Source organism: Phaenicophaeus curvirostris, chromosome 3, assembly GCF_032191515.1.
Source record: "Phaenicophaeus curvirostris isolate KB17595 chromosome 3, BPBGC_Pcur_1.0, whole genome shotgun sequence".
Taxonomy (NCBI): Eukaryota; Metazoa; Chordata; class Aves; order Cuculiformes; family Cuculidae; genus Phaenicophaeus; species Phaenicophaeus curvirostris.
This window is the reverse complement of record NC_091394.1, coordinates 55131188-55158650: the sequence shown is the minus strand read 5'-3', so window position 1 is coordinate 55158650 and position 27463 is coordinate 55131188. Positions and strand designations below refer to the sequence as shown.

At 40.6% G+C, this 27463-nt stretch overlaps 2 protein-coding genes across 6 annotated transcripts in view; one reads left to right on the top strand and one right to left on the bottom strand.

Moving 5' to 3' along the window:
- Nucleotides 1–9446, top strand: part of LOC138719108 (ethanolaminephosphotransferase 1-like) — a 53448-nt gene extending 44002 nt beyond the window's left edge. The window contains exons 7-10 of the mRNA XM_069854074.1: nt 1247–1295; nt 3473–3653; nt 7517–7699; nt 8848–9446. Of these exons, the coding sequence (XP_069710175.1) occupies nt 1247–1295; nt 3473–3653; nt 7517–7699; nt 8848–8913 (479 nt within the window). The 3' untranslated portion in view covers nt 8914–9446. The remainder of the gene's footprint in view (nt 1–1246; nt 1296–3472; nt 3654–7516; nt 7700–8847) is intronic.
- Nucleotides 9447–12561: 3115 nt separating this feature from the next.
- MAPRE2 (microtubule associated protein RP/EB family member 2) overlaps nt 12562–27463 on the bottom strand; it is a 102949-nt gene continuing 88047 nt past the window's right edge. For all 5 annotated transcript variants that reach the window (XM_069854050.1, XM_069854047.1, XM_069854049.1 and 2 more), the window contains 3 exons: nt 26973–27112; nt 21633–21791; nt 12562–15518 (listed from right to left, as the gene is read on the bottom strand). In XM_069854050.1, the coding sequence (XP_069710151.1) occupies nt 15447–15518; nt 21633–21791; nt 26973–27112 (371 nt within the window). In that variant the 3' untranslated portion in view covers nt 12562–15446. The remainder of the gene's footprint in view (nt 15519–21632; nt 21792–26972; nt 27113–27463) is intronic.

Sequence of the window (27463 nt, the reverse complement as noted above, 5' to 3'; positions counted from 1 at the left end):
CATTAGACCAAGCACAAAGTCATCTGAAATCAGTTCTTTCCTCTCTTCCTTCTTACTTTTCCTTATTTCTAATAATGAGATTAAACTTTGCTACTTTTCTGTACAAACAATATACTGTGTTTCCTATATGAGATTTTTTTTAACCAGAAGGTTTACTTCAGAGTGCTTTTCTTGCACGTAACAAAAGAGGATTTCTGTATTAATTTAGTGCACCAAAGCCAGTCCTCATGCCTTATATTGTAATATAAAAGCCAGGCAGAAATATGCTATCTAGAGCGATCTCCAAGCAGAAAAAAGACCAGAGAAAAAAAATTAATAGACAGAAAGTGGGGAAAAAACCCAAACCAAACCCAAATTGCTCTGCAGGGAAACATATAAATAAAGTGTGTGACAGATTAAAAAAATATTACATATATTTTCACTCAGTTAGGCTGACTGATAATGTGGCTTCTTTGTTTAAACCTCGAACTTCCATTTCTTGCTGGAAGTATTCTGTGACTGTTGGGTGGACCAACATATTTTGGAGGTGGGTGTTAGGGTACAACTGGATCTTCAGGCAGCTCTTGCATTGCTATCTGCTGTGCTGGTAACATCAACAGCGATGCAGATAGACACAGTGCTAGCGAAGGCGCATGCTTTGTCCTTTGTGGGTTAAAGCTGAGCTCCAGCAAGGTCACAGCTGTATATTAAAAAAAGCAGTAAAAAGCTCACTTGTTCTAAGGATGGCATACTTTGAAAATAAATTGTATCAGCAAAGCAGATCATTAGTTAAACCTTAGTATATTGAATTATAAACCTATCGTTTCCTCAGTGAGCAGCACTGTTTGAGGTTGTCTACATGCCACTAGACAGCTTTTGGTGTCAAATTTGGAGTTCTTTTCTACATAAACAGAGAGCAGCTCATATAAAACAGGGCTTTGATCTTTCTTGGGTGCAGCAGAAGAACCCGTATGACAAATAACCAATCCCACCTACCAGCCACATCAGGATTTTAAAAAATCTTCCTGGTCTTGTCACTCATTACATAAGAAAATCTGTATCAGCAGCTATTTTTGGCAGCTAAATTTTGGTAAAATAAGGAAGGCTTTATTGTTGCCTGAAGCCTCCAGGCTCAGTTTCTATCCTGTAATGAGTACTGAGTAATTTTTAAAATAACACACTAGATCTATTGTCATATGAGAAAACTCTGATGTCACCAATGTAGCAGGACTGTAAATCATTACATAGGACTCTTTTTCTTTTCCAGGCTTCAGTTTATTACTTTCATTACCACAAACACTATACAACATTCACAGGTAAGTTAATTAACTTTAAATAAGTTCTGGCCCCCTCTGTTTAATTCTATGTATTTAATGGTTTCTTCACTTGAGAAATAAATGTAATGCTTGAAGTAGCCTCACTTCTTTCAGCCAGATGCTGTCCTGATTTTGTAGTAAAAGGTTTTTCTGATCAATTTTGAGAATGTGACTGCTTTCTTTTCCATATTTATAACTCTTTTCCTTTTCCTTTCACTTGCCATTCTCCAGGCAGTCTCATATTGGTCCTGCACAGTAAACTGACAAAAGCTCTGTAGTTATAAACACTGCATTTTATTTGCAGTCAGATGTGAGATGTAACTTCTACCTGTGCTATATGAAATTCCGTAGCTGATCATCCTGCACTCCATGAAATCCTTTATTGTCTTCCCGATCCTTCTGTGAATCTCTCCTCTGCAAAGTCTGCAGATAATTGTCATCAGATAGAGGCTAGGCAGGTGGCAAGCTGTGATTACATCTAAGAATTGGCTTGCTGCCCCTAGGAATTTTATATGTATTTGGTTTATACTCCGATGGCCTATTTTTACTAATTCTGCCTGCCTTCCTCTAGTATTTGCCAGCTCAGTTCACTCATATGTCACATCAGGTCTCTCAGATCCTAAATATCCTTGAGGAGGGGCTGTCGCTGCCTGTCTTGAGGAATTAGTGGAAATTAATATTAAACTTTTAAATTTTGGAGAGACTACAAGACAATAACACATCGCTCCTACACAGCTCTTTCCATGGCGCAGTACTCAGGGTAGTTAATAAAAGCATGAATAGCCCCAAGTTTGGGGCAGGAAGCCTGGAGAGTTGGGAGATGTGGGGCAGGAAAGGCTGAAGACCAACAGAAAGGCTGAGCCTTGGGACAGGGTGCTGGGAGCAGTGGCAGGAGCCAGGTGGGGACCAGTGGTGCAAGGGACTCCAGCTCAGGGAAGACAGAGAGGAGGAGGACAGCACCTGGGGCATGTCAGTCGCTGGCAGTAGTAGCATTTACCCCGAAGAATATTTAGTTTTTGCTGTTTTTCCTCTCCTGCCAGGAGCTTGTTTAGTGTTTCTTTTTCAAGTCAGCATCTGACATAGTTTCTTGCAGGCCTTCCAGTGGGTTTGTCATTCCTCTCAATGGAAGACTGAACATCCAGTCTGGGCTGCTTGGAAGGATGCGCACACAAGCTATTTGGTGATGAGGGATTTGAGTTTCCCAGTCATCACCTCCCTTTCTTCATCCTGCTGCATTTTCTCAGTTGTTGCTTTATCAGAAGAATATTGGTTTTGGAATGGAAAACATATTTATTGGATTTTTGTCCATCTGTTTCTATAAATACAAATGATCAGAGATTTTAAACAGGACATTTCCCTGTATGCTTCAAATACAGAATGGCTCTTGTGAACTATTGCTATGAAGAAATCATTAAATGATAGTGAACTTCAGTAAATGAAATATCTGACTCTTTCTAGATCCTCTCAGTGAGTTTTGTCTGAGTGAAAAAGATGCAAGATAGGTGCAAAAGCTCTTGATCTTACAGTTCCCTCTTTCCTAGCTGACAGAAAACAGTAATTTACTACCTTTAATGGTACTACTTTAAAAAGACAGCTTAAAATATCCAAGAAAACACAATGCTTCATTAATTTTCCTAATTAGCAACCCCCCCCCTCCCCTTTAGGCTGTACTTTAGCAATGGTGTTGGGCTGTCTAGCAGCATCACCTCTAGATCTGAACAACAGCAACGCCTGCCAGCCATGTGCATGATTGTGTTGCCACTGAAAATGTGGGGTGTGTTGGCTGAAATAATTTCATTCTCATGTTGGAAGCTTCATCCTGTAAAAAATACACATTTTGAAGTCATAGCAAACCTGCACACTCTGTGTTTGGGTGACAACTACAACAAAGCACTGTAGCTCTCTTTGTAAGCCTAGTGGTTCATTGCCAGGCAATGATGAACAGGTGAAGCTGACCAGAAGCTGTATGAATAAAGCAGTATAATTTTACCCCAGAAATAACTGTTACTTGGATATACAATTTCTTGTAAAATGTCTGTGTATCTGGCATATTTGCACAGGTAGCTGTGTTGCAAAATGAATTCTTGGGCTGAGTTTAGGCTAGAGTTTGAAGTTACTGTGCAGAAATAGAATGGATAAATTTTCTTGCTCCATAAAATCATTGTATTTATTTACAGAGCACATATAAAGAAAACGCTGAAGAATGATTCTTTGTATGAAGGACTCCTACCTCTTGTGTCACCTCTGTTGCTCTTCATTCTTCTTACAGTCTGGGTGTTTTTTTCTCCAGGAAACATATTAGTAAAGCAACCAAGGTTGTTTTTATGGATGGTTGGGGTTGCTTTCTCAAACGTTATTGTAAGTATGTTTGTGGTGGTGGTGTTATTTAAAGATAGCTTTCTATTTTTACGAGAATAAACAGAAGAGAACAGAAACTGTAGTTAAAAGCAGAATCACAGTCCTCTTCTACCCTTGTGTTACCCTCTCTCCAATGAAAATACACCACAGCAGCTGTTTGGACTAGGGACACTTACTGCAATACTTCCTCTACCGCAGCACAACATTTTTATGAGGGATCTTTTTTTTCCAGGGTTTTGTGAACTGCCCTGGGGAGGCCTTACTTCCAGAAACAGAAGAGAAATTCTGCAACACACAGGCAGAACTGAGGACTTGTTTAAAGTAAATGAAAGCTCAACATAGGCATAGATTTACCAGAAAGTGTAAAGGAAGCGTAGCTTCCCCCTGCTGTTGTGCCCATTAGCATGGTTCATGCATTCCTGTATCCTACAGTTCAGCTGATCCCACATTTTCACTTTTCTGTTCAGAATAAGGCCGTATCACTGACAGCATTTTCAGGGAAAGATGGGAAGAGATGCAGGGGACTTGTCATTGGGTCTCTTCTCACAGATTAGTTTCTCCTATACCCCATCATTGTAACCAATTTACCCCTTGTAATGCCTGTGAGGTAACATAAACCTTGGTGAAGTAGCAACACAGGCAGCCGGACTGTAATGCTGAGAACTGCAATTAATCCAGGATTTTCTTCTCTGGAGCCTCTTTTCTTGCCAGGACAGAGGCAAGGGAGCTGTAGCCAAGAAGAAAGGTGTTCCTCAAGTTAACACTAAAAATCCCTAAAGGATATTGCCAATTGTCATTTTAGAAAGATAAGTCTAAAGATAAGTCTAGCATCTAAAATCATGTCACTGAGCAGTGCTGTTTCCAATTTAAAAAGAGAAAGTCCGGAATTGCCTAGCATTATGAGAGAGATCTTTGCAAATAGAGCATTTTAAAAGAAAAAGCACAACCCCGCTATAAATTTGTATTCAGGAGCAGAAAAGAAAATATAATTGTGAAGTTTGTTAAATGTATCTTGTAAATGTACATTTCTAAGGGGCACAAATCACATATTAAGTTCCATATTAAGGACTTAAACTGACAGAAGTTAGGTTTTTTTCAGGCATCTAAGGTTTATTGTATCGACTTTTCATTATCAAACCTACCCCCTGTTCTTAAGAGAACATTGTAGATTCCTAAATGAGAGAAGCAATTATTTCATACCAGTGGGGAGAAGAATTTCCAGTTTGGCAGCTGGCAGGTTCTGCACGTATGTCTTGACCAACTGAGAGCAATTTTGGCACAATGCTTGCAGAAGTAAAATAGTCTGGCAAACCAGAAGCTTCTTTGTAGACTGCAGTTTATTAGACATTGAGTGCAACGCATATTCTTCAGGCCTTGTTTTTTCCTTTACCAAAACCGCTGCTGCAGTGTTAGAGGTTTGTGTGAATTTTAAAAGCAGGCATGTTAGTTGAAATTTTTAACATTTTAAAAGCAAGCATTAAAAATGTATGGGTGTTAGTTGGAATTCATAACATTTTAAAAGCCAAGGCCAAGCTTGCATTTCCTTTCACCTCCTCTGGTCCCTTATACACATATTTCCTCCAGCACCAGAGTAAGACTTGTCATAGCAATGCTCTTCTTCTCCATGATAGTCTTATACACTGGGTTTCCATTATGTTCTGTAAACCACAAACTGCAGCCCGTGTTTCTCTGCGTACCAGGATCTTGAACTTCTCATGCCTTTGATAACACATTTAGTTGCCCAGCAGATCCCTTAGGCTAGCTGCCTGATCTCAGATCTGGCCTCATAGCCGTGCAACATCAGGATGAGTAGGGAAGGCGATGGCCTCCTGGGAGTGGGCAGAAAGATTGGCCATTTCCAGCATTTTTTTGCCAAACTAAGGAAAAAAAGGCCTCCGAGACCTAAAAAAGAAAAGTTGCTTATCTATGAGAGGAGAGCTTCTTTCCTCAGTCCTCACTGCCAGCAATGGGACTGCCTATGGGTTGACCACACTTCTTGCCAAGAAGCTCAGACTTCGCTTTATGATTTGCTCATAGGGCAACTCTCAGAAATATCCAGGTCCAAGAGCACCACAGAGCACAACTGTCACAGCTCCGACTTAGGAAGCCCTCAAAGGCACGTGTTTGAGTACATGGTTCAGGTCTGGCAGAAGGAACCTTCAGCCATCACCGTAGTGGGCTCACCACATCCAGTGTGGCGGCCAGCAGATGAGCAGAGGCAGCTTAAACTCAGGAGATGCTTCATGAGGAACCTCCCAGAGGAAACTATAAGAGAGGACACTGAGGACCTGCCTTGGGGTACAGACAACAGCTACCAGAGAGGTTTAAATTCAGGAGGGGCAAGGTGTAGGCCAGGAGGATGGAAAAACACAGGGCATAATCACGTAGCATTACATTTTCTTTCCAGTGTGCCTCTCCAGACTCCAGTGCTTTCATCTTCTAGTGCTGTTTCTGCCTCACTTGTACTTGTGAGTCAGTTTTTCAGGACCAGGGGGAATAAGGAATTGAGGGAGGAGTAAAAAGCGCAGCCCATTTTGCAGTCCTGTGATACACTGAAGGTGAATTGCTCCAAATATTAATGAGCAATCTTTATGAAAAATCAAGTACTGTACTTAACGTGGTATAATAATGGTTTAATACAACGTGAAAGCAAACCTCTGGGCAGGTGCAATTATTCATGCAGAAAAATTATAGCATATGATTGCTTTAGCAATTTCTTATACCTCTTGGACCGATTCCCAAAAGACTCACAGAACTAGTGTTATTTTAAAAAAAATCATAATCAATACTGATAATGCATTGTAAGCAAAATTATTTACATTACATATAATTGCTTACTTCTTGCAATATTGAACATTAAATTACTTTTTCATCGTTTATTTTAGCATTTGTCAGCTTCCACAGCACCAACAGTAAAGCCAGTATTTTTTCCGATAGTCAGACTCCTGCTGCCCTCATAGGATTTAAGGCACTGCACAGGGAATGAATTTTTCATTCTTCTACTGTTTTCAGATATATAAAAGCTATTTTTAACCACATTTAAATTTTGATAGAGACTTAAATAAAAAAAAATTCAGCTGTGCTTAAATTCCTTTTTTTTTTTAAAGAGAATAGTGTATATGAGACACATATTAAGGAGTATAAGGGAGGTAAAACAAGCATACATAGCTAGTTTTAAAAAACCTGAACTTCTACTCATTGTGTTTCAAGAACTCAGTAAAATTGAGCTAATTGCTTTCAGTTAAACAATGCACCATATATTCATTTTTCCTACCATTCTGAGTGGGATCCCTTTCCTTGGGCCCCCAGCTACATCTCCAGGGAGTCCACTGCCATAATTGAGCCCAGAAAATGGTGTTTTAGTACATGAAGGAGTGCTAGAAAAGAAAAAGAGGATTTAAAAGTAGCCTATGTTAACTTCTCTCTTTTCTGTACAATGAATCAGAATATATTTCTGTCAGGCCATGTGATTAAAACACCAGTACGCTCTCCCAGTAATTAAGTGGTGGCACATTTGATTTGGGATCACATCTTTATGAGCTGGTGTGAAAGCATGAGGTGCCAAAAAGCCTCCCCTTTTGTGAAGATGTGCTTCCACTCACAAAGTGGAGCATGTCAAAACACTGTCGCCAGAAAAGAAGTGCGTATTTTAAATTACTTGTAATAAAGTCCTTTAAGACTGTCAGACAATAAGGCACAAAGGTGTATCTATAGCAGCCTTCTCAACAGAAACAAGCTTCATTTTGAATTTAAGCCTTGTTTTCCCCTCATCAAAAGCAAATCACAGAGAAAATGGATGTACTTTTGCTTAGACCCGCCGAGCTGACCCAGTGCTTCTCACCTGGTGCCTTTTGCTCCAACAGTGCAAGGTGATCATCTGCCAGATGAGCAGCACCCAGCCAGAGCTTTTCCACTGGTTCCTCTTCCCGCTGGCGCTGGTGGTCTATGCAGCCATCTCCGGGCTCCTGGGCTGGACAGAAGAAGTGGTGCTTGCTGTGTTCACCACGGTGATCACGGCTGCCCACCTGCACTATGGGGTCTGCGTGGTGAGCTGGCACCTCCAAAGTGGAGAGCTGTGCAGGGCTGGGGGAGGAAGGTGGGGTCTGGTCATGCTTTCTACTCATCGAGTTGGGACGTTGTCCATGAGTCTGAATGTTCAGTTACGGCATTCTTTCTAGATATTGCTTTATTTAGGCTAAAGTTAAAAACAAGTCAGTTTACTACAGGCAGTGCCTTTTTGCACATGCAGTGACTTGAATGATTCCAATGTCGCTGACTGGTTTCAGCTTTAAACCCATCACAATCAGAATATTTATGGACTAATTGTATGTATCAGTTGACCCAAGTGGCATTAATTCTCCCACCCCTTTTCCCTTTCCCCTTCCTGAGGTTAAGAGATTTCAAAACTGAAAAAAATAGGAAGGTAAAATGCAAAGTAAAATTAATAGCATTCATAAAATAAGGTTAACTTTCCTTTGAATCTGCAAGCAAAATAGCTGTCCCACTTTCTAATCCTTTCTTGGCCCCCTGTTAGCATGTTTCTAGCTGATGTGAATGGTTTTCCAGTTCATTCAGTCTTGCCAGCACATTGTTTGTGTCTGCTAGATAACTGTTTTGTCATTTATTGTCATCTGAATTACTGCTTAACTTTATTTTTCCTCAGTTAATGCCTTTTTTTTTCTAAAGAGCACTGTCAAATAATACTTAGAAAAGTGTCTTAATGGGGGTTTGCTTTCAAGTAAAACATCTTGCATAGGAAACGTCTAATTTCACAGGGATTTGCTTAGCATTCTTTTATTTAAGACACACCATTGGGATGTAAGGATGTTTCTTCCTGCCTTTGACAGAGACCTTTTGTCAGCAGAAATCGGCATCGTAGTAGATTTTACACCAGCACCGATATGGGCCAGAATGGAAATACCTGGTCAAAATTCTCTATTGACTGCAGGGGCCCAGGTCCATCATAGTTTGTATCATCTGTGGATCTGGCCTTTAGTGACTTAACTTCCCATCAGTGTGCTGCAAGAGGAATGTAAAGACCACGGCTCTTTTGCATGCATGCTTGTAAGTCCCCATGTACCTTAAATACACAAGGACTGTGGTTGGGTCCTCCCCCTTCTGAGTAAGAGAAGAGAGATGGTGAATTGTGAAGCACGAACAAAACTGTTTGCTAATCTCTATGCTTTCTCTTCAGGGCAGGCAGCTGAGTGAGCACTTGAACATTTACATCTTTTCCCTGAAGAAACGTGTCCAAGAATAAACACCTGCACTATAATCAGACTGTAACACTTGATGCGGAGATTTGCAACTCTTCTGATGTAATAAATAGTTGGAATTAGTCTGATTAAAATAACCAAAGAGTAGAATAGTTCAGATAAATGAGCCACTTTGACAATGAGCTATGCAGCAAGATGCTTCATCTCAGAGGAAGATTCTCATCCAGCAGAGAAGTGTTTCCCAAGTCATTCTGCTGCTGATATTTATTCTCCTCACTAATGCTGTGTTACTACTCTCTCTGAAGGTTTTGTTTTCCTCCTCTTCGCCACTTTGTCCAAAGTCCTGGTTAAATCCATGGCAGGTTAAGTGATGTCCTTGATGGTTTATAACCAGCACTGGCTTTGCCCAGCCTAGTTACCAGTGGGACCCCTGCAAGGCAAACCCTGCCTGTATGTCCACCCCCCCGCAGACATCTGTGCCTGCTCCACTTTCCGTATTTATTTTCTCACAACTCATTTCTTCCATACAGCCTCCTGAAGGGCTTACGCACATTCACTATTTTCCTCATCTCAAATGAATGCATGAAGAAAAGAGAAAGAGCTCAGATAGCAATGGGTACAGTAAAGTGTTTTTGAAACATATGATTATTTCCCTGGCATGAAGATGAGTCTCAGCTGATCTGTATCTGTCAGAAATGCAGGCTCCATAGAGCAGCAGTTGGCCTTTATACATATTTTCTAGGCAGTAACAATCACGTGGGTGATATTTCAGTAGCAAAACACAATATACCCCACAAAGGTAACAGCTGAGAATAAATTTGGGCAATAAACCTTTAAAGATTCTCTTATTTCATTGCAGAACTAGTCAGTCAAATCTCATCTGTGAGTGTGAAATGCTAAGCAAATAATTATTTGCCTGTGTGCTTGAAACAAAGTCTTGTGGTTTTAGATAATGATAAAAAAAAACTGAGACAAGAAAAGCTTTTTTTAGACATTACATGTTTGCATGCGGATGTAAACTGCTCACTTCATCTATAATATATGTAGGTTTTCTGCATGCCTCAGAGGAAGGAGTAAGAATTTGAGTTTCATCTCTTTTCATGTGCTGCCCTAGCCAGAGGGGCTTTGTGGCCTTGAAGCACTAATGAAACAATCTGTCCACTTTCCCCAATGTGAGCTCTATATTGCATTTCTTGCAGAGACAGTTAACGTTACCGCTACATCAGAAACTCCTATTAATATTTTCAGCTGAGAACCAGCTCTTCAAGAACAGCTTCAATTTAAATTTGCAGGGCCTGTTACAGTAGTTGACCTACCACAACATCAGTAAGGCTGATTTCCCTTACCGTGCGTACCAGGGGACAAGCCTGCACACCAGCTTCCTCTCTTTATAAAGCAGAAATACCTCATCAACTTATAAATCATAGAATGGTTTGGGTTGGAAGAGACCTTAAAGATGATCCAGTTCCAGCCCCTCTGCCCTGGGTAGGGACACCTCCCACCAGCCCAGGCTGCTCAAAGCCCCATCCAACCTGGTCTTGAACACCTCCAGGGATGGGGCAGCCACAACTTCTCTGGGCAGCCTGTTCCAGTGTCTCACCAGCCTCATTGTGAAGAATTTCTTCCTAATGCCTAGTCTAAATATTCCGCCCACCAATTTGAAGCCACACAGTATCTTATGGTTTGAGAGATTTATGTTCCACTTACCAAACAAGCATATTAAGGGACCCACCCCCAGATGAACCTCACACTCCAGTCAGTTCAAGCAGCTGAAGGTGCGGGTTTGGCAGAGGACACAGGTCATCCTGTTAATGCTGGTTTGGAGACTTTGCTGAGCCCTTGGGGCAGGGAAGGGAGGCTCCCACCCCCTCTGTTGTGGTCCAGTTCCAGGACTGCAGCTGGATCAACAAGAGGCATCCCCCATCCTTCCTCTCCATGGGTAGGGTGGCCACGCTGCTTCCCTACATGATTCCCAGGAAATGTGGGGTCTCCACTGAGGTGCTCCCTGACTGCCCAAGGACTCTGTTTCTTGGGGCTATTTATTTCATGAGAGATGCTAAAAAAGGCTTTTCTCATTGAAAGGAAATGCCAAGTTTGATGTAGGCATGCACCCAGCAGTCTCACTGTTTGACACTGTATTACATCCAACATCAGATACACCGCCACAAAACTCTCACCTATTTCAGCAGTTTGTATTTAATCTGTCCATCAAAATTATCTGGAGGAAGACTTGACGAGAAAAGAATTAGAATAAAATAAACAAAAATACCTCTGGATTGGATGCAGTTGTACTGGAGGAACTCTGTGGACAGACTTCCCTTTCTCTCTGTCTTGCACTTATTTACGAAACAATTGGAAATAAGAGTCACAGAAGCAGCACAATTCAATGCACTGTAATGGAGTATTTTGAAGTATTTCATTAAATTAAATTATAAAACTTGAACTGTCACAACCTGCCTGCACTTGTACCTTTTTAAAGACAGATACAGTATCACTTTTAAAGGAAATGAAGCTCGTAACAGCTTTTTCACATTCTACTTGAAGACATGCCAAATTGCCTTCATTTTCCTTTTTAAAGGACCTTGTCGCTATAATCTCTATAAAGACAAGGATAAAAATGGATTACGTATTGCACTGAGTATACATTGAATTGCTAGCCATCTTAGATGGTAACTGGTTCAATGAATGGGAATAAAAATGCTTTGTTTATAGGGTGGTAGGATAGCAGATTTATTTTCTGGTCAGATAGTGGTATGAAGATGACTTAAGTTTTATTTCTGGTCATAACATTGTGGCAGAAAGTTTTCAACTATTTGAAATGGAAAATAGTTTACTTCTTTTTTTATGCTGTTGAGCATTTGCACTAACCCAAAGACATACCTCCCCCTTAGTCTTACAAAAAGCAGCTAAACTAGTGCTGCTCTCCCAGGTTTGAGTGTCTGGGTTGGAAATGGGCTCCTCTAGTTCTAGTTTCATCCTTCCCCTTCTATGAGAAACCTTCCTTAAGTGGGGGAGCGGTTCAGCTTCAGTCCCTTGGATACCTGGAGGCAGCAAGGGGGCTTGGGCTGATTTCTCTAATGGTGGCAACACAACCAGGCAGCTTCAAGCCATTGCAGAAACAGGTCTTGACCCAAGGCTCAAATCTCTGGAGATTGAGCAGCAACTACTGCAGCAACATCACTCATGCTGCAGAAGATAAGAGCAGTGGCAATTATAATGAAGTTTGCCCTTTTTCTTGTAAAAAAAAAGTATTTTCATCTAAATGTGGGTGGTTTTTAGGTACTGCACTGAAAATTCAGCCCTGAATACTTGCCCATTGCAAGAAAAGTCCACTGGGACCTTCAGTGCCTTTGCTATTGTTCTCTCCTTCACATCCTGGCTGCTATGAGTTTTGCTTTTGCTATCAAAACTGATATAGAAGAGATTTAGTACTCTGAAATTGGAAAGCATTTACCATAAAGAAGAATGTTGTTTTTACATGCACATGCATACATGCATGTTCTTTTTTGACTTGTAGAAGGGGCTACCAGTTGATGAGCTCTTGGGGAAACAAATACTCCCTACGTGTGAATAAGTGAACTGTTTTTTAAAAGCAGCTGCTTTTTTCTTCCTGATCCCATATGCAGTCACTAATGAAACAAAAAGATGTAAAGTAGTAGTCTAGAATGTTTTGAATAGTCTCTAGAGCTAGGCAGATTTTAACATATTTTTTTTTATTAAATATGTAAAAAGATAAACGCAAGTCAAGTTATTCACATGTTCAGACAAAAATCTACTCTACCATGCGACAATTTGTGGATAATGTAAAATGACTGATACATCTGAATAAGACTTTTTGTATCTATTATGTCATTACTTATCTATTTATAATTAACAATACATATGTTTACATTCCTTTCAGTTTACATTTAATATATAACCAAAGCTTTATGGTGTGCTATTTAGTAAAGGTAATTACAAACTCATATTAAAACCATAATGGAAGAATGGGTTACTCACAGGGGTTGGGTGGGGAGAAGGACAACTCTTTCCCTTTCAGAGCATCGCTCTCCCCTCAGTACAGCCAAATTTCCAGTGCCCCAGAGGTACCTTCCTGCCCCGGCTTCCTACATCAGTCACTTCCCCCTTGGTACGAGCAGTGAGAGGGCTACAATTTTTCAACCAGAAATGGGATAAGGAATTTTCAAGAAATGAAGTTCAGCTTTTTATAATTTTTTTCCATACGCACTTCAAAGAGAGAAAAGGAGAGAATCACAACAGCCTGGCTAGGAACCCTCCCAGGAGCTCAGCAACCCAACCATTTGCACCTTTAAAAAACATATTCTCTTAAAATGCTCTCCATGCATCTCCTCGAGCATAAGCAGAACGAACTGCGGTAAGCAGAGAGACTCGTGCTGAAGAAATTAAGTTTATAGCCTGATCCCAAACTCCTTGCCCCATCAGAAATCCCAGACAGGTTAAAGGAGACTGGAGAAAATTAGTAACTGCTCTTCAGTTCAACAGTATTATGAAGAACTACTGTTTATTACAATGACAATTGTAATAAGTACATATGTTCTAATAAACACAAATACAAGAAAAATGACAATTCCCCCATTTGTGGCGATTCTAGGAAATACTCATTTTGGAATATACACATTTTTATAAACCAGATCTTATTTGTAACCAATTGAAACAGGAAGGTGCTGGCCTGGAGCTTGCAGCATTTTCACCTCATCATCAAGTAAGAAGCGAGGTCAATGCTGGAGGCAGAAAAGGGAAAAACCTTCAGCCTGCAGTAAAAGGAACTTTTGCTGAGTAGGGGGAGTGACCAAGGAACTGAATGGAAATACCTGTTCTAATGCTTAACAGTATTTTATATATTGTCTGTGGTGCAACACAACAGCAGGAATCTCGCATTTTACTAAGAGCCACTTAGCTGCAGAAGATTGATTAGGAACAGAAAACTGCGTGTTAATGTCTGTGTGTGCCAGGGGGCTGATTAATTGAAAACCCTTCTATGGAAGCATAAGCAGGGAACTTATGCTTTAGGAGCCCATAAGGGACCAAGATGATTTAGCTGTTCAATAGGCTTCTGAGTTTTTCAGTGACTGCTGATTGCGATGGGACTTCAATGTACCTGCTAAACCAGCGTAACATCCACAATTAAGAAAATCAAGTGAGAGAACAATACCAAGCATTAAAAATATTCAGAGACCACAGTGTGCAGTTTTATGAGAAAAATAAGGAATGCTTTACACCCTTCAAGATACCTCTATTTATAAAATACCATCATTTAGAACAGGGCAATGGGACCACATTGGAAGGGAAGTTTCACTGCAGACATCTCCATGGCAGATGTCACTCTGCACCATGCCAGTCTTGCCAGAGGAAGGTCAGCCAAGCGCAGAACCGGCTCTGTGCCCCTCAGTCGCCTGGTCCCCCTCTAACGTGTGCTCCATCTCCAGAAGGCCTCCTCGCTGCCTCTAGGTGCTTTGGAAGCAGCCTCAATACCCATGAGTTGTCCACCACTCACTTAAAGGGAGTTCAGGGCTAGCGCTGTTGCTGTTTTTTTCCCCCATGCCTTGCACTAGTGAGGAAATTTTCTCTCTTCCATGATTGTATGGCCTAGGTGGCAGAGGGGGCGGGGGAAGGAGAGTGAAAAGAAATGGCTGGCCTACTTTGCCCTCTTCTGAGGGGTGAGAAGCCAAGTGTGACAGCAGAGATCATGTCCTGCAGCAATGCTCGTGTCAAGGAGATTTCTCTCCTCCATCAGCACTGAGCTCTGCGGAGGCAGAGCTGCAGCTGGAGGCTGGGACTGGATTCCTCAGGAAGGAAGAAAAGCTGGGAAATGTCTATTGACTAGTCAGGAAACTGGGAGAGTTTTCAAAAAACTTAAGTGGATGTCTGTTCCTCCAGAAACAAGCCAAAAAACATACCATGCAGCTTTCTAACAAGCCTTCTAACACAGGGATTGAAATCTCTCCTAGTGAAACAGATGCTCTCCCTTCCATTTTGTGAAAGCAGGAAAGGAATAACCGTGAGCAACATGAGCATTTTCCTCCAAAACACACCTCATCGTTATGGCTTGAGTATGACTTCCACTGTATCCCTTTGTTCCAATTGTTTGATCGAACTTATTTCCCCAATGCAGATGTACTAGAAAACGCAAAAGCACCACAAAGTGAGAGACACAGCTAGTGGTACGGTACTTCTTGCCACACAAAATGCCAATATAAATATGTTAGAACAAGTTACAAGTGTATCATATTTAAGATGAAAAAGAAAAAAAATAAATATATATATTTCTTAAAGAGCAGAACAAATCTCAAGCAGCCAAGTGGTGAAGTTGCAGTGATGTACAGTAGGTGATGTAGCCCTACAACCTCTTGGGAAGATACACTGAAAGAAGACGTCTGCAAATGCATCTTGGCAAAGTATGGGTACAGAATGCAGTGGTTGGCTGGCACTCACTATGGTACATAAATGTTAATGGCAGACTGGGAGTGAACCGATTTCAAGTTTGAGGCCACACATGTTCCATTCTCCAGAAGAAAGTTCTCACACAAAATGAAAATTGTCAGAGACGCTGGGTGAGTCAGTACTCCTCCTGCTGCTGGGGCTGTTCATGGACTTGCTCTTCACCTTCATGCTCTTCTGTGTGGCTCTCCTGCAGGGAGAAAGAAACCCCAAGATATTCCTCAGCAGAAAGCCTTTCTCATGTAATCTTGCCACCTCACAGTGTTCGCTGTAGCCTAAAGCTTAACTTCTAATTTTCATGCACGTAAGTGCAAAATGAGCTGCAACCTGAGAAAAGCAGCATGTGGTGATATTACAATAAAATGTATTTACTTTGTTTTTAATCAATGCATACGCAACGCCAATACTTCTCCAGAAAATGCATCAGTTTTCAGCATCACCAAGTGTTAGTCGTTCTGGTAAATGACCATTTTGAATATCTTGACACAAAGATGCTCAACAGTTAGATGCTTTAACACAGCATCCTGACATCCTCCCATTTTCAGTTTGTCCAAGCACTTCTGAACCCGTCTGCTACAGTTTTCACACAATCTTCACTCTCACTAAATGGACAAGACACTTCTGCAATCACCTACTTTAAAAGTTAAACTCAGCCTCCTTTTGAGGTCAGTTATACTACTTCCCTAAACAATGTACTGATGCTAGACCAGAGTTCAAAGGTTACCAGAACAGTGACTTTTAGCAGTATCCAGAAAGTATGGCCAAAGACTTTCAAACACATTTTCTTTCAAAAAAAAAAAAAAAGAGCCCAGTATTCACTGTTTTACAGAGGTATTGTTAAAAGCACTAATTACTAATAAACACTTCCCTTTTGCAATCAGTTCTCACACACAGTATTTTCCAGAGCTGTCTCTCTGCATATATGCAACAGGCTGAAAGAGTTGTGGTTGTTCAACCTGGAGAAGACAAGGCTCTGAGGAGACCTTAGAGCAGCCTTCCAGTACTTGAAGGGAGGCTACAAGAAAGCTGAGGAGGAACTTTTTATAAGGGCATGTAGTGATAGGACAAGGAGTGATGGCTTTAAATTGGAGAACGGAATATTTAGACTAGACCTTAGGAAGAAAATCTTCGTGATGAGGGTGCTGAGGCACTGGAACAGGTTGCCTGGGGAAACTGTGAATGCCCACGCTCTCTGGAAGTCTTCAAGGCCAGGTTGGAAGGGGATTTGAGTATCCCGATCTAGTGGGTGTCCCTGTCCATGGCAGGGGGGTTGGAACTGGGTAATCTTTAAGATCCCTTCCAACCCAAATCATTCTATGATATGCCTTGCTACTGTGAGAAGAATCCCTGACCAAAAGGAAGACTGGATCCTCATTGCAGGTGATACCAGTTTCAAACAATTTCCAGTTTAGAGGCAACAGACTTAATACCTTGAGTTGGCCTGGATAGCTCAGAAAGGCTGGCTGACAATTAGGGCATTACTTCTGTGTTCTCATTAAGCACAGCTGGGTTTACAGGTTTTTTTTATTTTCTCAAGTGTCTTCCATCTCTTCATATCATGGTTCACTGAAAAGATTCTACAAATCTACTTTCTGCCCTGCGTTAGCAGCGTTCTGCTGTAGGCAGTTCCAAAGGAAAACACTATTCCAAGACATCGTACTGCTATCCAATATACAGCATCCTTAATCTGGTACCTCTGCAGAACTTTCCTGACTCCTGGCAATTTTCATTAGAAGCGAGTGACTTTAACAAATTGATACTACTAAGACTTCAAATTTGAGGCAAATTTTAAAAGAAAAAGGAGGCTAGAATTTGAGTTTTCCCAGAATAGTTCAGAACAGCTTATGTAATAAGAAAATACTCCCCTTCTGGCAATAAAATATTCATATTTCTGAAGGGCAGGAACATGTGAATAAGGTTCCTAATATTTGCTGATATAACAAATATTCAGCTGCTTACCACATACAGAAAGAGCCAAATTCCAATTGAAAGCAAGCTTTCTATCACTCAGGTGATACTTTCAGGTAGAAGCCACATATGTCAGTCAAGACAAGTGCAGCTTAGCACCTTATGGCCCCTTGGGAGAAGCGATGCCCTTGTTACATGCAGTAGGTACAGGATGTCAAAACTGCTTTTTGCTTCGTATCTAAAAATCACAACTTCCATGATGGGCTGCAAGGCTGCAAGACTTGCAGAGAACAGGAGTTTCATAGAGAGAAGCTGACAGCTGTGAGAATGTGACCCTGCCTTATAGGGTGGGAAAACTGAAGGTCCTTTAGCCACGGTAAACTCTGTTCCCTTAATCCCAATCTATGCTGACCATCCTTATGTGTTGAGGTGACCTGCTCTGGAATGCATCTGTTCCATAGGCTCTACGTATGCAGCATTTCTAAGACACACCTACTACAAAACCCACCCATGCAGATTTTATAGGTCACGTACACGCTATCCTTTCATGCATAAAATAGGAAAAGCCTCTAACTACTGGGAGGGGCTTGGGAACCTACTCTGCAGCTCTGAAGAGTGGCGGCTCCACTCTTGCCAGGCTTACCTTGGATGGAAGTGGTAAATCTTATGTGACTACCTCAGAAACTGTTGAGTTTTGGACACGTGCTTCTAAGTATGCACAGCTTGTATAAATATATGAAATGGGAAAGACGAGAGTCACTATGCCCAATTACTTTGGGACTGTGGAACATCCTTGAATAGCATCTCCTAATAAGGAAAGTAGTGGAAGATCTATTTAGAGCATTTATTCCTGGCTTGGATCACACGACCATGGTCATCTCTCTCTCCCACAATGAGAGGTTCTCTCTTCTGACCCTTCGATCCATCTGCCTCAAACTATGCAGGTGTGCCCATAGGCTGAAGAGCTAGACTTTATGAAAACCAGCTGCTGAGGGGTGTGTACCTTTAGCAAAAGCAGCAGCACATGTAATAAGTGCTAGAGTAGAAAGATACAAAACCAACTGCATTTTCAGCAAGTGCTTTGGAAACTTGAGCTGAGCAACTGATAGATCAAATAGCAGCAATGCACCCACCGTCTGCATGAACCGAACCAAAACAGCCAATCTAGGCAAGTAGAAGCTTCCAATTCATCAGTCTGAATCTCTTCTACAGCAAGACCATACAACTAAATACTTTAACATGCTACCCAAGGACTCAATGCTGTCTATAGCAGTCATAGCTAGGAGCCAGTTCTCCCCACCACCCAAATGTATCCTTTTTAAACATTGTTCTCTGTCAACTTTGATGGTTTTGTTGAAGAAGTAGGATTATAGGTGAGCAATTGTAATTAAAAATTACAAAGGATTACAGACTAATCAGCCAAACATGAAATGTTTGTATCTAGCAGATACTACATCCCTCTTGCATAAGCAAGATACATGTAATGTTGAGGTTTAAAACAGAACCATAACAGGGAATAGAAAAGGGAGCCTCTAGAAATGAGAAACCAAAATGGATTGATATTTCTGCTGTAAGACTCCAAAACTCACAAAAATCAATACCAAAAATAATAGTGATAAAAAGAACAGCCTTAAAAATGTAGAAATAAAACAGAAGCTTATGAAGTTACATGGTTGGAACTACATTAGGACTTGGAATTAAACAAAAGTAATTAACATACACATACCATGATATGAACCTGCTAAAAATCTCTTCAGTGCAATACTGTGATAATCAGACCTCTGGAGAATGCTTTTTACAGGGAATAAACTCTACACTTGCGTTCTGTGAATTGTTCTACACAGAATTCACCTGATAGCCTACAATGCTGATGGAGGACCTATGACTTACTGGGAGATTTGACCACTTCAATTGCTCTCCAGACTTTTTTCCCTTATATTTTCTTTTAGGAGGATTAAGACTAAGAGAAAAGTAAGTATAAAGGGAGGCTTGTCCCTACTGAATAAGAACAGCTGGCATGAAACATAGGACATAATCTCTATGCTGTGCTGTATACAGTAGATGCCACGCCTGTGAAATTACAGCTAGGAAGGAAGAGTTTGAGGCTGCTATCAGTACTGCAAGTATGAACAGAAAACATATTTAAGTTAGTCATGATATTCAAGCACAAGGCTTTGGTCAGGGATAACTTGTGCGGTATGTGCAAGCTGCATCACTAAGCTTCCCATTCCTAAAGAAAAGCCTCACGGCCACTGTACTACTTAAAATAGTAAAATCCTGAAAATTAACGTAATCCTTTTTTTCCACTTTGCCTCTGTATATTTGAGACACACTGAAACAGAGATTAAAAAAAAAACAAAACCAAAAAAAAACCTAAGCTGGATTTACGCTGAATTCATTAGCAAGAAACTAGGAATGCTGGAGTTGCCTGTGGTTTGGGAATTGGGGCTATTTCCCATCTGGGGACTGGGAAAGCCAAACTGCTGTTACTGAGGGATTAATCTGCAAAATGCTGTGAGATATAGAATTTAACTTGGGACAAATTCATTACAGGGAGATAAAAAACAGAACTGAAGGACAAAGCAGGGCAATGAGACAGCAAAGTCTGAAAACAAGAAGTAGACAGCATCAGCAAGGGAACCACAGTATTTTGGTTTAGTGCTGAGGCACTGGGGTCTTTCCTCAGCAAATGACAGTCCATCTGCTAAGCTGAGGAAGAAATGCACCGAGGTAGATGCGGAGATCAAGTCTCCCACTAAAAGATACAAAAAAAATTACATGGAGAATGGTCTCTGATTCTTCTTTGAGGGAGCAGCATTCTCCTGCTGAGGTGACATACCCAGCCTCCAACTGCAAACACATTTCAGATAGAGGCACAGTCACCGCATGTAGTTCATGAGCAGGCACAGATGATGTTTTCAACAGAGAAAGGCTTGGAGGGGGGAATCAGAGAAAACACTGGGATGTGGACTGAAGCAGAACATTTTATAATGTATTCTGCCAGTAAGGAAGACTGAAGGAAGAAAAGCAACAAATGCATTCCTTGGCCTGGAATCACTTGGTATTAAAGCAAATAGACAGATGTGATAGGGATAGGGGGAAAAGGGGGATTTTTCTGGCCCTGCTTTATAAATCAATCACCATTCTTGAATACAGAAGACATTTTCTCTGACCACTATATATACACACACATATATATATATAATGTATGTAATTCTTTTGGCCTGTTTTCACGTGCCTGGCAAATTTGTCCTATTGTTTATTCCTGTGAAAGTAATGGTTTCCTCCTCCTTTTCCTCTCTAGCACTCACCCTGCACCATTGTACAAATCCTCTTTCCCCTGTCACTTCTCATCTGAGCAGTGGCCCCTGTTAGCAACAAGCTCATCTCACTCTTGCACCTAACTTTCATTTATGCTCTACTAGTCTTTTTTAGAAAAGTACATAAATTAGTAAGTGCTTTTTTCACTATTTTTAATAAAAAAAGGCGTGACAAAAGCTTTCTGGGAACAGCTATAAGACATCTGACCGTACCACAGTGATGCTGAGAGATTAAGTTGATGCTTATATGCTTCAGAGCCAAAGCCATCATCCGCTGAAGACAGAAGGGTCAATTGTCAGTACAGTGCGTATAGGGATTTAGTTAACATGAATGGGAGTAGTTCAGCTAAATCTCCACTGAATCATTATCCCTGAATGTATCTCAGGAATTTAACCATCAACCTTTGCAGCTTCCTGCTTTGTTCACTGTCTACAGCACTAAGTCTAAAATGCAACGAGATTCTTGTTTAATCCTGCAAACAATACATTTCTGAAATTTTGGTAATGAAGGATTATTAGGTTTGCACAAGGAAGAATTTTGCCTATAGCAACATGATAAAAAATGCTAAAGAGCATTATCTTTGTAGATATAATTATGTATTTGGCAACCTGCACTGTACATATTGCAACACTGCCACACGGGCTAGAGAAGTTTCACAGCTGTAGACTTTGAATAGCACCTCTGTCAGAATTTCTGTTATTGTCAAAACATTAAAGAACATGAGTGAAAGCCTTAATGCAGAATGGCAAAAGACAGAAAAAAACCCCAAACTAGGGCTCACAACCATATGAAATAAACTTCAAATTGCAACACACATCCTCCCATTTCAGATCAACTTCAGCAAATCTAGAATTCAAAAGCTACAAGGTAGTGAAAAGCAACCAGCCTCCTGAATCCCTTCTCAAACTTGAAAAGTTTGTTGTTTGCAAGCTTCCTTTTGTGGGGAGGAGTCATGGAATTCTAGCTGCTACAATTCTGCTGAGCTAAGTATAGGATATGACCATATACCGTGCCAATAAATTTTTAGGAAATTAAGTGGTTTTGTCTAAATAAAAGACACTAAGCTTGAACTTACATGTTCTTCTGAAGCATAAAGGACTTCCATTAGCCGATTGACAAGGTCATTATTCTCTCCCCCGTGTTCTTGGCAGAGAAGTTCAATCTCCCTTAATTTGCCAAAGTAGAAATCCCTTTCCTTCTCCACACCTTCAAGTGCAAGTTTTAATGAATGTACCTGCATAAAAACCAAGACACGATGCATCAGTTAAGGTGCACTACAGACAAAAAACCTCAGCCTAAAATTATGCATGCTAAGCAATCTTAAATATGTATTAAATTTTATAGCATAAAAGTGAATTCCACTTCTTTTTCTGAAGTGCTAGATTGAACCTTACACAATAGAGAACAGTAAATCAGGCTCCCCAATTAAATGGTCAATTTTCTCAGAGCTCTTTCATCCTGATACCCAAAGCAGCAGTTCAGGAATCAAGGCTGCTTAAAACTTGTCTCCAAACAAAGCTGCCAGAAGTGTCACGTAATGGTAATTAATAAAACTTTCAGCTTAGTACTTGAATTATTTGTGCTGGATTTTGCACCTACGGACATGGCAACCCCGGATATACAAACAGACTGCGGAGTGAGAGGCTGGAAAGGGATCTGGGGGTTCTGGTCAATGGCAAGTTGGACAGGAGCCAACAGTGTGCCCTGACAGCCAAGAGGGCCAGCCGTGTCCTGGGGTGCATTGCTAGCCAGTCGAGGGAGGCGACTGTCCTGTTCCATTGCTCACTGGTGCAGCCCCACCTTGAGTAGTGTGTACAGTTTTGGTCGCCACAGTATAAAAAGGATATAAAGGTACTGGAGAGTGTCCAGAAGAGGGCCATAAAGCTAGCAAAAGTTTTAGAGGGAAAGCTGTATGAGAAGCAGCTGAAGTCACTTGGTCTGTTCAGCCTGCAGGAGACTGAGGGTAGACCTCATTGAGGTCTATTGCTTCCTCACAAGGGGAGGAGGAAGAGCAGACGCTGATCTCTTCTCTCTGGTGACCAATGGCAGGACCCAAGGAATGGCAGGAAGATGTGCCAAGGGACATTGAGACTGGATATTAGGGAAAAGTTCTTCTCCCAGAGGGTGATGGAGCATTGGAACAGGCTCGCCAGGGAAACAATAATGACACTAAGCCTGACACATTCAAAAAGCATTTGGACAATGTCCTCAGACACATGGTGTGAATGTTGGGGTTGTCCTTTGCAGGGACAGGAGTTGGACTTGATGATCTTTGTGGGTCCCTTCCAACTTAGAACATTCTATGATTCTATTTTGCCTGGATCAATGAGTAGTTTTGGGAAACCTAGAATACCTCCTTGCCCAAATATACGTAGATCTAGCAGAACAGCTCACCAAGGGAAAGGGTCTAGTTAGGAAATTAAAACGTCCTCTAGTCACAAATACGAGTACTGCTGTGCTTTTTTTTACCTCTCCTTTTCTGCCTCCCCACTTACCATACATTAAAAGACCTGTGTGTCAGCAGTCTGATGCCATGACCGCCTGTACCACGGACTTTCTGCTCTGACTGACGTGCTGTTTCTATCAACAAATTCTCTCGAATGCCAAGTATCTTTCTCTTTGTAACCTTGTTCACAAGAATCTTCAAGCTGTACTGTCAATTTCATCACTAGGATGCAAGTCATTTATGGGTGACAGTAGTTAATGATTAGGCTTCATATAAATCATGACAAATGTTGCAATATATTTTTATACATATATACATACATATATGTTTAAAAAAGAATAATTTTGTAAGACCATAACAGATAAACTACTGTCCAACGGGGTATACACAATCAGGAAAATGTGTAAGTAGCTCTCAAACTGGGAGGACAGCAATGTGATAAACAACAGAAATAATCACAGATAAAGCTGTCTACAGTAAGCATACTGACTGTGATTCTGTGACCCTGATCATACCCAAATTACAGACAAAGTAGCATCCACATTTTAAGGCCGGCAATTATAAAATTATTTTCTAACTAAAATATGCTAAATAAATGAAATGAGATCAGACTACATTTTGGTGAACTGCTACAATATAAATTTCGGTGTTGCCAGTTCTACTGCAAGCTAATTTATTTCCTTCACTAGTAAAAACACCAGCAGAGTTCTAACAATGCTCTGACAGCCTACTAAATCCTATCAGTTAATTTTTCCAACACTGCTGAGCTAGCAATACCTTTTTCTGACCTTTGATTGCACTCTCAGAGGTGTCAGACAGCAGAACCGACCTGTTACCACGGCAGGATCTCAGAACATCTCATTCATGTGCTAACCCATTTCTGACCAGCTGCCCGAGTGTGACACCCAAGTCTTCCCTTTACAGTCTGAATCTGATACAGTGACCAGTCACCTTAAAATTAACTATTTATTCATGAAAGTAGGAATAGCAAAATGGAAGAGTTTACAACATTTTGGTCTGACAATAAAGATCTCACATTTAAGAGATCTGCAGATCTTCTGGATCTGCAGCAGCATATTCCTTGAGAGCAATGCATGCATCCCGACAGAACAAGAATGTAACTGCTTCCAGATCTCTTGCTCTGTGCTTGCTAGAGCTTGGGAAAACAACAAACTTCAGCTAAAACATTGGTAGCTAACAGCTCACTGCCTCCCCTTCTGACCTCTTTACTATGAAGGCATTCTCCTGTTTTCATTCTACACATTAGCTCCATTTTAAGACACTGAATCGCTCAACTATGCATATATGCTCACAGTTAATTTACTACAGTATACAATAAACATCATTATAACCAAATCAGATACACTTTCCAGTTACCTATCAGCTACTTGCATCTGACATATTAATTTATTTTTCTTCAGGTAATTAGTACATCCACATGCTACTTTTTCCTTCTATTCACATGTGAAAAGGCTAATCCTCTATAAGAAAGAGTGCACGTTCATTAATTCCAATGCTCTATTTCTAGACCAGAAGTACCCCTCTGCAATCCAGTTAATGGGTGCAAAGGCAACAGTTCCTACTAACTGTTTTTTTCTCTGACAGTACTTACTGGTAGTATGAATACTCACAGGACTGCAGAACCAGACTGGTGATTAAATACATATTGGAGAGAGACAGCCAAGCTGGTGCTGTTTTCAGAAACTGCGTGTATACTAGCACATAGTTAATGGTTCTGGGGTCACTTGCCATATGTAAAGGTCCTTTCTCCATACGTAATGGTCCCTGGTCTGTGTGGTCTCCTCAACTGCACTCAAACTGTTTGAAAGAATACTAGCTGGCAAAGACCAAAACCACAGCAGGGACCACTTCAGCATTTTAATGCTATGGGCAATCAAATTCCAGTGCAAAGTGACATTCCTTGGAAGTGTTTAATTTACTAGCACAGACCAAGGCAATAGCTAAGACCATTTTAAGAGAAACTTTAAGATTGTTGGGAGCTGTTAAACTAGCAAATGTTATGGATGGCTTACAATTATTGCAAATAGCTCATTAAATAACCCTGTGGTAAAATATAGTGTATGGGTAGCCCCACTACTTAATTTTTTCCAGTACAAATTGCATGGAAGTTCAGACGTTTCAATTTCCCTTAGCTGACACCCATGAAAGGGCTAAAAAAAAAAAAAAAAAGAAATCTGTTGCAGGCACACAGGAATTATCCACAGACACCATCCAACATTTCCTACTCATAATCAAGACAGCAAAGGGGTAAGTGGCTGCTGCTCTCATGTCCCAGTTTGCTGGAGAGTGGCAAAACTTGGGCAATTTGGGACTTCCAGCATTTTCAGACTGGGGGTCAGAAAAAAACTGGCTAGGTTGCTTGCAGGATAGATTTTTTTTTGGCTTGTGTTATATGCCCAGAGTGCACAAGTAACCATTAGTGGGAACTAAAATACCGAACGATGCTAGCATTACAAATAAATCCTTCCAGACCATTCTAGCTAGAAGAGGTCTCAAAAACTAGCTATTAAAATACCAGCTTTCCAAACCCTCAATATTTCTTCTCCTTATTGGTGATGGGGGAAATCATCAGTTTTCCCTCAGGGTTATTTGTATAAAAAGCTTAAGGTTTTCACACATGGAGCATGCTAGGAATACATCAGCGGTAGATGTGATAGTGACTGCCTATTTTAGTAAAGATCAAATATTTTCACGTCGCTTAGATCCCAACCAAATCTTCCTCTTGAAGTTTACACGTTCTGACTTCTGAGGACAAATGTCATGGTTTAATTTGCATTAAGCTGACATTTGGACTCCACTATTGCACTCTTACAAAAAAAAAACCCCAAACATTCCATGAAATACATATACATCCAATCCTCGTGCAACATTTAAAAACTTTTCTGTTACAGCAACAATCAAAAGCCCATTAAGAAGGCTGATGGACCCTGTTGTGTTCTCTGCTGCTCAGAATTATATCCTGAATCCATAGTACACCGTGTTTGGGATGTGGCTATCCATCCATCACCTGGAAGTGTGTAACAGTAACCAAAAATCAGCAAACAGTGCCCCAACAAATGAAAATTGTGTTGTTCATTGTTGTACATTGACCTGAAATGAAATGCCCTTAATTGTGGAATATTATACTTGATCCAGAATAACAACTCCTTCCTGAACACAGCTGCCAGGCAGTTCAGACTCTAAAATATGAGGTTTTTCCTTTCCATTTGCCCTCGTTCAGTACAAATACAGATATCAAGCCTCATTTATACTACTGGCATTTACACCTTCCTGGGAGCAGAGTCTTAAGTCAGATGCAGATAGTCAGTCATGTCTGGTGCAGACATTTTCATGTTCAGGAATAACAGAGTGGTGTAAAGCTCCATAGCACAAAGGAAAATTAAGCCCCTACGTTCCTAATCTTACAGAAAGTCTGAACATTTATTAATTACATTGCAGAACTTTATTTGTAATATAACAGTATTCTGACAAAGGTAGACCGCATTCTAAATTAAAAGGGCCTATTACTTCTTAATGCCCTCCTTTCAGAAAGCAGAGTGCAAGGAGCTAGTCTCGATTCAGCTGCGAATCTCTGACACCTTGGTATTACAAACAGGCTTCTCCACAATGGCCCATTAAAATTATCTATTTCTATTTCAAATTTGTAATACACAAGAGCAAAGACACTAGTCCAGGTTAAATAAAAGATACATTTCAAAACCTAATTAAATTATCATACTTACCTGTCATTCCTATGATCACCTCTTAAAAACACTGGCAAACACCAGTCATCTGTCAGATGTGATTTTTAACATTACATCACTTTTTTTTTTTCCTTACCAGTTGAGCTATTTCAATCTTTTGTCCCTTCATAATTCTGGAGAGCATCACTCAACAGAGGGCAATATTAGATTTCATGCTTGTCTGTGACAATGAATGCATCTAATTTCACGCCTAAAGCAAATTTACCTGTTCACTGAGCTGTATGACTTGAGTTTCCAAATCTTTATCTGATTTGGATGCTGAGCTGCTTGGTGCAGCTTTTTTTGCTGAAGATGGGCGAGAAGGTGTTGATCCTGGTTTAGAAGCTGGACTGGATTTAGCAGCACCTGAAAAGCAGAATGAATAAATAATAATAAAGACTTATCCTCACGATAAATACATTACTATTAACCTGATAAGGAAAAGAAAGAGTTCCTTTTGCAGACAGCCATTCTCTCTTACTTCAAGACAGCAGTGGAAGAAGTTCCAGTGCTGTTTTACCTTGGGAAAGAAAAAGCCATATTTCCTAGTAGTTTTACTTTGGATTTACTACTCAGAATGAAGTACCTCTGAAATTAAAATAAACAAACATCAAACTAACAGTATAAAGTTTCCTTAGCTGTCAGCAACCTCAGTCTTTAAAAATGACACTGTTAACTGAACATTCCCCCAGCCCAATACTTAGTGTAAATATCTAT